The sequence below is a fragment of the Portunus trituberculatus genome, chromosome 46 (genome assembly GCF_017591435.1).
Source record: "Portunus trituberculatus isolate SZX2019 chromosome 46, ASM1759143v1, whole genome shotgun sequence".
Lineage (NCBI taxonomy): Eukaryota > Metazoa > Arthropoda > Malacostraca > Decapoda > Portunidae > Portunus > Portunus trituberculatus.
In genome coordinates this window covers 20,173,256-20,188,255 of record NC_059300.1, presented here as the reverse complement: position 1 = coordinate 20,188,255, position 15,000 = coordinate 20,173,256, and the positions used below count along the sequence as shown (strand labels likewise).

General features: G+C 42.5%; 1 protein-coding gene across 1 annotated transcript in view; it reads right to left on the bottom strand.

Annotated features, from left to right (window-relative positions):
• LOC123519757 (metabotropic glutamate receptor 8-like) overlaps window positions 1-15,000 on the bottom strand; it is a 117,249-nt gene that overhangs the window by 80,985 nt on the left and 21,264 nt on the right. Inside the window, exon 4 of the mRNA XM_045281262.1 lies at window positions 4,085-4,254. Coding sequence (XP_045137197.1) covers window positions 4,085-4,254 — 170 coding nt within the window. The remainder of the gene's footprint in view (window positions 1-4,084; window positions 4,255-15,000) is intronic.

Below are 15,000 nucleotides of genomic sequence, written 5' to 3'. Positions count from 1 at the left end.
AATAAATAAAAACAAAATATAAATCAATCGGATTGCATTGGCTAATACTTAAGAGGAAAGTGCTCAAGCATCACTGGCAGCTTACAAATATGCTTCACAATCAGTTTAACAATTTCAGTTTGATTATATTCTGGGTATCACTAGAAAATTATTATGAAGCATTCTGTGATATTTTTTTTATTATAGAAAAGTTAGAAATCAGATTTTGCTTTTCTCTCTCAATAATTTGATCTTTAGCTTATTTATTGTGTTCGTTCTAGCCATTGATGTCACGAAGTTTTGGTATTCGGTAATAGATGTGAACGAGTGGAAGTAGATATTGTGGCAGCAAAATGAGTAGCAGAGGAGGGAGCATTTGTTCACTCTGTCAGACGTCTCAATGCTGCACGAACGTCTTCTTCACTGGTTGGAAAGTGATTGAAACGTTCAGAAATAGAGCAAAATTTAATATTCATTTTGCTTTCAATGATTTTACTTTTACTTTAGTCACTGATGATGACGTGAGTTTGACAAGGGAACTTGTGGCCACACAGTGAATGATGTTCGTGGCCTCAGCCGCTGCGGGGCTCGCGATACCAACTTCCCGCCAATGCGATCTATTTTCCCAACTTATATTGCCTCGTGAAACTAGGACAAATTGTATTATTAACAAGGATGAGAGCACACCAGACTCGCTAACTGTCATAGGTATACATTACATGAATAATGGATTGTGAAGTGATTTTAATGATTCTTAGAAATCGCAAGTCAAATATGACATCAAAGTAATTAGATTTTATTATTCATATTTGAATGCGTGTCATTCTAACGTAAGTTGATCATGATGTGATATATATTTTTGTGCCATCTATCAGCACATTATTGTAGCTGTTTTGAATGTGTTAATCCATCACTTATGTACATTCTGGTGGCTCCACTGGGCTTAAAAGAAGTCCATTTCACTTTAATAATGCAATAAGTTTCTTGAACCTCACGGGTAACCGCCAGGAGAGTTGTCTTTCAGTCCCCGTCACAGCTGGACGTTCGAAAGGAATCCCTCCCTGGTCATTACTCTTCACATGGCATTGTAAACGACGCTCGTCAGCGACACAACAGCTTTAGTCACGAATCCCCAGCAACACGAAAATTGGAAAGTCTGTCGCTCGTGATCTACGCAGCTCCAGCCATCACCGGAAAAATAGAAAATGACATTCACAGTTGAGAAACGTCATATTCCTCAAACAGAAGCAGACAATGAATCCGACTACAAAGAGAGAAATAAAAACAAGGATGTGCAAAAGTTAAATTTTCCCCGAGGCTCACATTCAGCGGATAGCAATACCGAACATTGCAATGAACCCTCCAGCCATGGCTAGACATCACCTGCAGGCAGAGAGAGAGAGAGAGAGAGAGAGAGAGATTGGGTTCTTTCCTCATTGCAGTAACAAACAACAATCGTGTTATTTCTTTCCTCTCCTTGATCCCCCTGTTTACCATAACACTCCCCAATACACCTCCACCCAGCCAACTGCCATCCTCCTCCATACAGCATCTGTTGCCCCCCACAATCATGCTCCCAGTCACCACCCCATCTCTCACCCCCTCCTCTCCCAATCCTTTCTCCCTTGCACAACACACTCGTTCCACTTGCCCTCCCCTTTCCCTGCCTCTTCTTGTCTCACCCTTTCTTTCACTGGCTGGTCCCTCTGTGGTCTGTCTATTTGTTCGTCTGTCTGTTTGTCTATCTGCCTGTCTGTCTCTCTCATAACATCCGTCCATACTCGTATCCTTCCTTTGCATCTCTCTCTTCTCCCTCCCTTGCCTCTCGCAACATCCTTCACTTCCAAATCTTTACCCTTCTCTCCCCTCTCCCTTCCCTTCATCCCTCTCCTATGCCTTCCTACGTATTTCCCCCACAATCTCTCTTCCCCCACTACTTCCTCACTCACCCTCTCTCTCTCTCTCTCTCTCTCTCTCTCTCTCTCTCTCTCTCTCTCTCTCTCTCACAGTAATACCAGAAACTCCCAGTAAAATGCAGCTTCCGGGTTGGATTTCGGACACCCACACAGGATTCTCTCTCTCTCTCTCTCTCTCTCTCTCTCTCTCTCTCTCTCTCTCTCTCTCTCTCGTCCGAGTACGCCTGTGGGCCTCGGTGGCGTCGATTATTGTAGCGTGCATGGCGGGCGGGCGGTATAGGGGCGTGGGGACCGGCTGCTCTCTGCTCTCGGGACTGTTTACTCTGATAGGAAGTATATTTTTTATTTTACTGACAAGAAAAGTTATTATATGGAGAGAAAAAGAAAGGAAATATGGAAATAGTTTTTGGTATCTTCCAATTAGTGTATTCAGTATCATTTATCTTTATGCAGATATACACTTTTATTAATTATTTATTTGTTTTTTACGTTGTATATTTTGAATTGTTTTGTGCGGGAAATGTCAGCTACCTTTTTCTTATTTTTAATGCTGCCTTGATGTAACTGAACCAAGAGTACAGCTGACGGAGGCGGAGAGCCAGAGTTCGAAGCCCTGTGGTCCCCCAAGAGTGCAAGGGGAGATAATTACCACTGCGCCGCTAACTTGCCCAACACCAATAGAATGAGCGCGGAATGTCAGTCAGTCCCACACACGTGCCTTGTTTGGTGATGAGGCGCTGCTACGTGCGTTGGCTTACCGGACCCAGACCCAGACCCAGACCAAGATCCAGACCAAGACCCAGACCTAGACCTAGACCTAGACCTAGACCCAAACCAAGACCCAGACCCACACACGCTCCTTGTTTCCCTGCCACTCGTGAGGAAATTGACTGAAACCATTCGTCGCGGGTTTCAAAATTCAGGCCACGAGGCTGTGAAAGAAAATATGTATATAAAAAAAAACTTTTGTCCCCAACTGTACAACCAAATATTTCTTTCATTTCCCGTCGTTGTTGTCAGGGAGTTAAATTCGCTTCCACCTTCGGGCAGCGAGTGGAGTGGGTGGAGTGAGTGAGTGAGTGGAGTGAGTGGAGGGGGAAATGGTGATCTCATCGTTTATTTGTTGGATGTGACCGTTTGATGAATGTGGAAGCGATATCTATTAAGCATCGGTAGTTGGAATTTTCTAAAGATCAAGAGTTTCGTTTTACTCTCTCTCTCTCTCTCTCTCTCTCTCTCTCTCTCTCTCTCTCTCTCTCTCTCTCTCTCTCTCTAGGATGTTGTCAGGTCATTCTCACTGCTCCATTTTTCCCCCTCTTGTCACTTTCATGTTTTCTTTTAGTATGTATGCGTTTTCACTTTTTCTCCCTCTTGCATCTCTTCATCCATACCGAATCTCTCTCTCTCTCTCTCTCTCTCTCTCTCTCTCTCTCTCTCTCTCTCTCTCTCTCTATCTATCTATCTATCTATCTATCTCTCTATTTATCTATCAATCTATCTATTTATCTATATATACCTATCTGTTAGAATATTTATCTCTTACAAGACACACACACACACACACACCCGGTAGCTCAGTGGTTAGAGCGCTGGCTTCACAAGGCAGAGGACCGAGGTTCGATTCCCGGGCCGGGTGGAGATATTTGGGTGTGTCTCCTTTGACGTGTAGCCCCTGTTCACCTAGCAGTGAGTAGGTACGGGATGTAAATCGAGGAGTTGTGACCTTGTTGTCCCGGTGTGTAGTGTGTGCCTGGTCTCAGGCCTATCCCAAGATCGGAAATAATGGGCTCTGAGTTCGCTCCGTAGGGTAACGTCTGGCTGTCTCGTCAGAGACTGCAGCAGATCAAACAGTGAAACACACACACACACACACACACATACACACGCTCGACTCACAATCGAGAGGGCTGGGTTCGAGTCCCGGTGCTGCGAGGCAAATGGGCAAGCCTCTTAATGTGTAGCCCCTGTTCACCTAGCAGTAAATAGGTACGAAATGTAACTCGAGGGGTTGTGGCCTCGCTTTCCCGGTGTGTGGAGTGTGTTGTGATCTCAGTCCTACCCGAAGATCGGTCTATGAGCAGCAGGCGACCGAGGTGAATTACACACACACACACACACACACACACACACACACACCTTTCCCATCACCCAGTACCTGCCCAAGTCATCTCTCCACCCCCATGTCTCACCTGGTATTGTCCTCATTGACGAACATGATCACCACCCTCGCCTGTGGTTTGGTGCTCAGCCTTTCAATGATCAAGTCGAAGTCCTCAGGCCGGGTGTTCCTCATGACCTGCTCAGCTACCGCCACGCAGAGACCCGAAGACTCCGCTAGCTTGGTAAACGATGCGATACCCTGGAGGAGGAAGAGGTGGGTTGTGAGTACGTGGAGATGAGAGAGTAAGAGAGAGAGAGAGAGAGAGAGAGAGAGAGAGAGAGAGAGAGAGAGAGAGAGAGAGAGAGAGAGAGAGAGAGGTTTTATTTTAATTCTCTTTTTTTTATGCAGGAGGGACACGTGGCTAAGGGCAACAAAAAATGAAAAAAAAGAGGCCCACTGTGTTGCTAGTTCCCTAAAAAGTCAAGTTAGTTATCAGAAATTCAGGGACAAATGTCTTGAGACCTCCCTCTTAAAAGATTATGTGGTCTTTCATTGCTAAGGTCGTTTTTTTTTTTTTTTTTTGCCAATATTGAGTTCACTGTACATTGTTTGGGTGAACGAAGTGATACCCTGGTGGAAGAAGAATTGGGTTGTGAATACGAAGAAGTGAGAGAGGTTGTCACGAGGGAAGGGCTTTGGTTTATGTTGCCTTTCACTGCTAAGGTCGTGTTTTTTTCTGTTAATATTGAGTTCACTGTACATTGTTAGAGTGAACGATACGATACCCTGGAGGAGGAAGAGGTGGGTTGTGAGTACGAGGGAGTGAGAGTGGTAGGGTGACGTACTATATAGGAGGTTCTGTTTTGTTTATGTGGCCTATCATTGCTACGGTCGTGGGTTTTTTTCTGCTAATATTAAGTTCACTGTACATTGTTTGGGTGAACGATGCGATACCCAGGAGGAGGAAGAGGTGGGTTGTGAGTACGAGGGAGTGTGGGAAGGAGTGTGACGTACCATATAGGAAAGTTTTATTTTGTTTATGTGGCCTATCATTGCTACGGCCGTGCTTTTCCTGCTAATATTGAGTTCACTGTGAATTGTTTGGGTGGATATCAAGAGAAAAGTGACACCGCTGCCTCGTATAATGTGATCAAAAACTCGATAAGGGCTGCTATGGTCACCTTTTACGAACATCCAGGTCACTGTAGCAATTTGTTTGAAGAGACGGACGATAAGAAAAATACGAGACTAATTTAATCAAACTACATAGAGGTACAGTGTAAGACTAATGCAGATAATCCCTTTTAAAAGTAATAGATAATGATAATGAGAGAGACTGACTTGCGGGGAAAGGGTTAATTAAAGTTAGGGAAGGGAAAGGAATGAAGGAATGTGGGAGTTTGTTGAGGAGTAAAAGGTTGAAGAGGTGTTGGCGGGGAAGTGGAAAAGAGAGGAAGGTGTGTTTGATAGGCGAGCGGCGGTGTCAGGTGCGAGGGTTCCTGATGTGACGTGCTTGCTGAGGGAGGGTCCATGCGGCGCAGCGGGCGGTGCTGGTGGGAAGGGGAGAGTGAGAGAGGAAAAAAATAAAAAAGGAGTGAAAAAGATGAAGGAACGTGTGTTGGGAGGAGTCTGCAGGGGTTAGGGTGGAAAAAAAAATACTGATGGACTGGTGTTTGAAGGACGAGATGAGGAGGACGCTGGAGATGTACAGGTGTCAGTGGGTGAAATAAGTGAGTAGCTGTGTCAAGTAGTGGACCGAACAGGGATGTCATGTGTAAGAAACGTGAGTCGAAACTGATAGATGATATAATGATGAGTGAAATGCAGGTGAGTAACACAATACCACTGAGTTTTTGTATGCAGATGACGCTAAGTAGTTCACGGAAATCGGGGACGAGAGGAGAATGAGAGTGAAGAGGTGTCACAGGATATTGAGGGAATGAAAAGCTCATCTGAAAAAAGATTGGTCAAGTTTCATTCTGCGAGGTGAGGACTTGTTTCATAAGTGTGGGAGTTGTAAGGGAGAACATGAAGTGGTTAAGGGAAGGAAATTCTAAAGAACACTTTCGAATTATGGTTGTTAATCAGTTAAGAGTTTGATGAACACATGACTGGAAGTAAATAACGCAAATAAATCAAGTGGAATCATCCAAAAAAAACAATCACTCTGGATAAAACAAAATGAACAAGATTATATACTGTTAATGCAATGCCTGATTTCGAATATGCAAACCTGTGTATTGTCCGTAGAAGAAAGAATATCTGTGGACTGGAAACTATACTGAGACAAGTCACGAAGCCAATCCTAACTCTGGAAAATGAGGCATACGAGAAAAGATAAGTTTAATTGGACTTCCCAGCACTGACACACAGAGAAATACGGAAAAACATGACAGCGCTATGTAAGTTATTGAGTGGAGCTCGTAACAAGAATGTTATGCGGAAGGCTGCTCATGAGACGCGAAGGTAAAGGAACAAGACGAGATTATAAGAAACTGTACAAGAGGAAAGCAAGACTGGAAATAGAGCTGTCTTATAAAAAAAAAAACTAAATGCAAAACCAGTAACTGTGAAAAAAAAGTAGGAGAAATAATGAAAGAACAAAATTTTGACATAACTATGAAGCCAAAAGAGAAACAGCAAGGCAGCACATCACCACACTGACCACACACACACACACACACACACACACACACACAGGAATATCACAACTGGAATCACACGCCGAAGGAAAGCCTCTTAAGAAACTCTCCTCTAAGCTTCTCTAAGTACCCTGCAACGAGTGGGCCAAGCGACAGAATGAGTGGCGATAATGGTAACGCTTGCAGGTGGTGAAGTATAACTCTGGTGTGGAAGAGAGTGATTGCTGGATCCACTGAAGAAATAACGTTAGTGGATGAGGAAGTGGTGGTAATGGTGGCGGTAATGGTGGCCTTCATTGTGGTGGAGACTGTAAGGAAGATGCATAGAAGGCCTCGTGACGTCCAGGAGGCGGAGAAGAATAGGAGGGCGCGGGAGCAGGTGATGGTAAAGGGATGATGGGGATTGATAAGTCATGTAGGTAGGCAGGGCGAGTTTCTGGAGAGGGAGAAGGAGGACGAGAGAGAAGAATGGATACAATGATGAGAAAAGTAATGAAAGGGAAAAACAAAGCCAATATTTTAATAAAGAGACAGTCAATGATAATGAAAGAGAGAATGAATATGGAGGAAATATAGACAGGTGGCCTAAAAGAGAGGAAGAGCTGGGTGACCTGAAGACGATGACGATGACGAGAAAGAAAACGAGAGGAGGAGAATAACGAAAATGAGAACGAGAAGAAGGAAGATGAAAACAAGGAGGAAGAAAAGGGCACGGGTACTTGGGAGGTTACGGGGGAGAAAAGAGGAGGCAAAGAGCGAGAGAGGTGAGGAGGGGGGGAAGGGGGAGCTAAGAACAAAGGTGTAAGCTATTAATGTGAGGCGCTCAAGTAAAGGTGAGGTGGGGGATCTGGGGCCCTCATTAGAAGAGAGAGAGAGAGAGAGAGAGAGAGAGAGAGAGAGAGAGAGAGAGAGAGAGAGAGAGATCGTACATAACAACAGATAATTTGGAGTGTGTGTGTGTGTGTGTGTGTGTGTGTGTGTGTGTGTGTGTGTGTGTAATTCACCTCGGTTGCCTGCTGATCACCCAGCCAGTCTTCCCCATTACGGAGCGAGCTCAGAACTCATAGACTGATCTTCGGGTAGACTGAGACCACAACACACTCCACACACCGGGAAAGCGAGGCCACAAACCCTCGAGTTACATCCCGTACCTATTTACTGCTAGGTGAATAAGGGCCACACTTTAAGAGGCTTGCCCGTTTGCCTCGCCGCTTACCGGGACTTGAACCCGGGCCTCTCGATTGTGAGTCGAGCTTGCTAACCACTACACTACGCGGTGTGTGTGTGTGTGTGTGTGTGTGTGTGTGTGTGTGTGTGTGTGTGTGTGTGTGTGTGTGTGTTTAAGCTTCAATGCAAAAGAACCCAAACATTTATGATGCACGCGCACGCACACACACACACACACACACACACACACACACACACACACACACACACACACACACACACACACAGATAGATAGATAGATAGATAGATAGAGAGAGAGAGAGAGAGAGAGAGAGAGAGAGAGAGAGAAATGGAGTGGAAGACAGATAGATAGTCTCGGATAGATAAAGGGTCAGGTCGGGAGTATTGGTATTCGATAAGCTGACATCAGACCGACTTCAGACATCGACTTTAAAGCGACTGACATCCTTCCCTCCCTTCCTTCCCTCCCTCCCTCCCTCCCTCCCTCCCTCCCTCCCTCCTCCCTTCCCCCTTCCCTCCTTTCCTCCCTCCGATCGTCAGCTGATGTCTTGTTGATGTATCTGGTACTACACTGTTGCATCTGTACACTCTATCTCTCTCTCTCTCTCTCTCTCTCTCTCTCTCTCTCTCTCTCTCTCTCTCTCTCTCTCTCTCTCTCTCTCTCTCTCTCTCTCTCTCTCTCTCTCTCTCTCTCTCTCTCGTAACTTTATATCATTCAACATTTTTCACTTCCTGTCTTTTATCATTTTATTTTCGACAGTCTACATTTTTTTTTCTATTTCAGCATTTTCTGTTTTCTTTTTATTTTCTAACTTTGTACCTTCATTTACTTGTTTTTCTCTATATTTCATCATCTTTTTCCTTTTATTCTTTTTGTATCTATATTTCTGTAGCTTTATATATATCTGCCTTTCTCTTCATCTATCTGTGTGTTAATCTATTTATCTATCCATCTATCTATTTATCTATCTATCTATCTATCTATCTATGTATTTATCTATCTTTCTCTCTTACACTACCTTTTTCCATAAACAAGAACAAACTTTTTTACATTACAGTCCATTAAATACATTATGTTATCAAGATGAACTTTTTTTCAATAAGAGTGTATCGAATAGCAAATTTTACGCATGATAGATTTTTAAGTATCCGATGGTACACATTTTCCACCCACAAGAAGATAAAAATCAACTATAGCAGAATTATTAACGACAAGGAAACAACTTCCCTATTCACACGCGTCACCAACAGTTCTCTGCCTCAAAATCCACCCCGGGGATACGATGCAGAGAGGCTCGTGTTAACCCCGTCAAACCTTTCAGATCAGATCACACATTGGGCAGAGGCTGTGTTGCTCAGGTGTTCCGGTGCTCTCGTCACAAACTCAGCTTTTTCAACGGTATCACTTTTCCGTTTCTTGTTTCCATGGTGTCTTCTTTTTCTTTACTTATTCTTTTACATATTTTTGCTTTGTCTTTTTTAGTTATTTCTTTTTTTTTTTTACTTTTTTTATGTTTGTTTTATATGGTTCCGTCTTATTTTGATTCATCTTTCTCCGTTTTGCATTTTCTGTTGATTAGTCTTCTACTTGTGTCTGTCTTTTCGTCTCCCTATTCATTTTAATCTTACCTTTCTATATTTTTCTGTCTAAATTTTACCTGTCTTTTTTTTTTTCGTCCTATCTGAGGTCATAATTGTTGTGGGCCGTTCACTGCGCCATGTTCTGGGCCATGCAGATGGGATCTCACAGAGCCCTATATGAGATTCAGCGTATGTAGTGGAGCTGTCAGTATTGCAGGGCTTGAAGTAAAGTCCAGGAGAAAATCAACACGTGTATTGTTCTTTAACCGGCAACAGGTGATAAAATAATCGTGGCTAACACGCGTGTGTCCTCTCCTCGGTCTGGGTGCAAACCTTCTGAGGATTGTGGGTAGGTGTGGCTGCCAGATGTATGAGAGTGTAGAATATGTATATTAGTATAGTGTTAAGTGTTTCCCTACCTTACTATCTAAGTAATATTCCTACAATAATATTACTTCACTGTTTGCTATTTTTAAATCTTATGTTCTTGCTATTTGTCTTCATATTAATATCACAATGTGCTTGTAACTTAGGTTAGTTTTACACGCCAGTCCTTAATCTATAACCCTTATTTACCAACGTACCCTCAAATTGAATACTAAATTTTAACTTGTTATTGAAGAGCGAGCCTTCAATAACACGATTCTTTATAATTCTTGTATGTAGAGTTTCCAATTATTGCTACACGGGGAGTCGCTTCCTCAACACCGCCGTGTCTTTGTCCCGGCAGGGTCCTGGTACTGGCTGTGGCTGGGCGGGAGTACTTCAGGAGCGCTGCTGTTATGCCCCACTGATGTGTTTAAGGGATTTAAAATACGTAGCATTTTGCGTGTATTTAGTTATCCACGCTGTGCGAATATTTTATGGCTTTTGATATCCACAGTATAATAGAATTTTGTTGAGTATAAATTCTAAAAATACCTCTTGCCAGTGAAATAAAATGGGTTGATAGAAATAAAGCCCATGCGGAATATTCGTATGTCAGGAGAAAAGTGGAGCCAATCAGAATTAATTGCATCATCTGTTTCTCGTTGTAAAATAGTACTAATGTGATGCAGCGACACCGCCATTACACTGCGCTGTTGTTGCACGCGTGTCAGCACGCCCTGTTAGCAGGGCGAGTGTGGGTGCATGTGCGCCGCGACCCAGAGTGCTCGTGTCACACTGCAATATCACTCAGACAGAAAAAAAGCGATATCCGATAACAACCTTCATCTATCACATACGCAGCTCTTCTACGGAACTCTTAATACAAAACTGTTTGTTTCTTACATATTTTATTTTCTGTTCTGCTTATAGAAATAAGTCATCGAGCCTTATGAAATCACTGCTAAGGCACCTGTATCTGTGGGGGCGGCTGCTCTAGAGTCGGACAAGGTTTCCAGCGCTGAACATCAAACCACAGAGAAGATTATGGAAATTAAGGTGTGAAAGAGATGAGGAGTGGAGAACTTAATACATCCGCTCATTTGTCTCTGATCTAGAGCTATCTGTACAGACCAGACCACCTGGTGTGCAGCTGATGGTGGTACGCCTGATGGTGGTGATGGGCAGCAGTGTACGTGAGCACTTCAATGTTGCTCCAAGTGCTGGCTGTTTCACTTCAGCCATTGTCAGTTAATGGTTTCATGACGCATGCTGTCTGAGCAACATACCGTTAGAAAAATAAATTAATAGATAAAGCTAAAGGACTAAAAAGTACCTAGTGGTAGTTTTTAGTATCATATTCTTAATTTGCATCAAAGTATTTCGTCAAACTTAATGAAACTTACCAGTGAGAGATTTCACAACAAACTGTTTTTCATCCATTTATTAAACATGAACGTGTACTGAAAATATTTTTGTACTAGGCAGCATGCTTTATTAAATATTGTTTCAGTATCTAATCTTTTATTTAGTTTATTTAAGTGTCTAAATATTGATTTATTATTGATAACAAATGTGACTTGATGGCCTCTGTGTCAGGCCTTTGAAAATTAACTGGTTCAGTAGCAGGTAATGAAGAACAAACACATGAAGAACACCATCGCAATAAGGTTTTACTTTGTTTTCCATCGATATCAAAGGAACAATGCACACTAACAAAGAATTACTTGAAAGAAATTAATGAGCCCGGCTGAGTTATAAGCATTTCATCGCGTTGCTGCACAAATAATAAGATCAATTCTGTGTTGACGTGAATAGAAAGAGCTCACACTAACAACAATCGCAACTCTGAATATAATGATGAAATTAAAAGGGTGAGGCATGATGCTGCTAACAATGGGAGACCTTTGTGTGTGTTTGACTACGTTGTTTAGCAGTTGTTGTGTCAGAAACTCACTCACCTATACTGTAATTGACGGCACCTACTAATAAGGATGTTTTTTCTTCCTTTTTTATTTTTTTTTTACAGATAACATGATAACTGCGAATGTTATAAAGATTTAATATAGTTTTCCCCTGGCGAACATTGTATTGCCTCAAGCATGTTTCAGGTTTACACGCGGGCATGCAGAAGGTCGGCGCGTGTTGTCTCAGGGCGGAATTCCAATATTTCGTGAGTTCAAACCGTGTGTGTGTTTATTTAGATCCGTGACTCAGACAAATCAGATGTATTGTTTCCTCAGGGCAGACAAACACACACACACACACACACACACACACACACACACACACACACACACACACACACACACACACACACACACACACACACACACACACACACACACACACACACACACACACATTTATTTTCCTTTTATTTTCTGCACTCTCTCTCTCTCTCTCTCTCTCTCTCTCTCTCTCTCTCTCTCTCTCTCTCTCTCTCTCTCTCTCTCTCTCTCTCTCTCTCTCTCTCTCTCTCTCTCTCTCTCTCTCTCTCTCTCTCTCTCTCTCTCTCTCTCTCTGCTCTCTCTTCCTTTGTGCACTCATGTACTGTACGTTTCTCCTCTTTCCTTTCTTCCCAGCCTCTCCCTTTTTTCCTCTCCTTTTCCCTTCTCGTTCCCTCCGTCCCCACAGCCCTTCCGTGCCCTCAGCCGGAGCGAAGGTGTGAGAAAGGTGGCAACAATAGCTGACAAGTGACGGGAACTGTCAGAGTGGAGGTCGTGACGGCTGACTACATGAGGAGGAAGAGGAAGTAGAGGAGGGGAAGGAGGAGGAGGAGGAGGAGGAGGAATGAAGAAAGGGAAGTCTTGGTTAGTGTGGTTCTCGTGGGGAAATATTTGTACAAACACAGAGAGAGAGAGAGAGAGAGAGAGAGAGAGAGAGAGAGAGAGACAGACAGACAGACAGACAGACAGACAGACAGACAGACAGACAGACAGACAGATGTGGGAGGTAAGCAACAAAGGCTTTACTCGTGTGGAACAAACAGACCTTTTTCTCCACCAAAAATTGACTCGTATCTTCATCCTCCTGACGAAGCTGGAGAGAGAGAGAGAGAGAGAGAGAGAGAGAGAGAGAGAGAGAGAGAGAGAGACTGAGTGGATTGAATTGAGGTGTATTGTGTACCTGGGCTGGGCAACGCAGGGCTTATCGGAGAGAAAACAACTTGAAAGAGGCACAATATGAATCTATAGTACAATTTTAGCCTCTGCTTGGATGTCACTAGGAGGAGAAGGAGAAAAGAATACCTGATGGGGGCCTACAAGAGCAACCAGTGTGAAATTGGAGTTACTAGTCTGAAGCGATGGTTGCTAATACGGGAACACTCAGGGAAGACGCATCACAAATTATTTAAAGCCATAATAAAAGACATCCCGTGGGAGACTGGCCAGGTAATGGTATTTGCACCTGAAACTACCTACATACCTGAGGAAAAAACACCTGGGGCACCTGATGGGACTAGAAGAGGCTATCTGGTGGGGATTTCACAAGGGAAAGCTGCCTCGATGTTTCCTAAAGGGGGTAACTTTATGTTAGGGGCGCCGCAGGAGGAGGGAGCGTGGTGGAGTGTCTTAGGGGAACACCAAAGAGAGGCGGCCTGTTGGTAGAGAGACTGGAGCGCTTTATTGAAAACTTCACTCGCTCTCACTCGCGTTATATGAGTCGATTTCAGTCTCCAAGGGCCTCTGTCCCCCTGACGAGTGTCTGAAGGAGAGGCTGAGTACTTGCGTGGTTTACTATCAGGTCAGTGCTCCAAGATAGTCCAGTGGTTAGTAGCAAGAGGATAGTCAGATACTAGTGTTATTTGCGATTATGTGTGGTGTGCTTCTACTATTTCAAATGATACCTTTAGGTTTTATCGATTGCCTAATTACTACTGCTTCTACTACTGCTACTACTACTACTACTACTACTACTACTACTACTACTACTACTACTACTACTACTACCACCACCACTACTACTACTACTACTACTACCACCACCACTACTACTACTACTACTACTACTACTACTACTACTACTACCACAACTACAACTACAATTACTACTTCTACTACTAGTAGTACTACCACCATCATCATCACCATCACCACCACAGCTGCTGCCACCGTCTCCTACACCAGTCCTCACCACCACCACTTGGGGCGTGACAGTGACAAATGTTCCTCCCCTCACCTTCATATAAAGTCCTGAGAACCAACATTTGTCCTGAAAAAAAAAACTCTCCCCGTCATTCGCTCCACTCCACTCCCGGGGCTCAGTAATCATGGAGGGCCGCCGATCTTGGCCTTGTTTGCTTGGCTGGTTTTATTAGGTATCACTTTTATGAGTTCTGCTATTCCTGCTACCGCCACTGCTACCGTTACTATTAATACTTCTATTGCTATTACTGCTGCTACTGCTATTACTACTAGTTCTACTACTACTACTACTACTACTACTACTACTACTACTACTACTACTACTACTACTACTACTGTTTATGATAATACTAAAAATAATAATAACAATAATAATAATAATAATAATAATAATAATAATAATAATAATAATAATAATAATAATAATAATAATAATGATAATAATAATAATAATAATAATAATAATAATAATAATAATAATAATAATAATAATAATAATAATTATGATAATGGTAATAGTAATAATAGCAACAATAATAACATCAACTAATAACAATAGTTGTAGAAATAATAGAAATACTGATGATTGTAATGTTACTACTTATACTACTACTACTACTACTACTACTAATAATAATAATAATAATGATAATAATAATAATACTGCTACTACTACTACTAGAACTACTACTACTACTACTACTACTACTACTACTACTACTGCTGCTACTGACGCTGCATCTCTTCCTGCTACTGCTACTACTACTACTACTGCTGCTGCTGCTGCTGCTGCTACTACTACATTGATGCTTCTATCTATATCATCATCATCATCATCATCAATCAATCAACGGAAATTAAATAACCATATATATCTTTATCAATTTTCTCATTTCCGATTATTTTTCTTACCTGTGATATATTTTCCCTCTATTTCCCACTAATATTTTTTTTCTTTATTTTTTTTTCGCCTGCTTTAATATTATTTCTCTCCGTTTTTTTTTTTTTTTTGGCCTCGAGGTTCCAAATTTGGTTATCCGGTGATCGTCGTACTTATAATATTTTTTTCTTTCTTTCT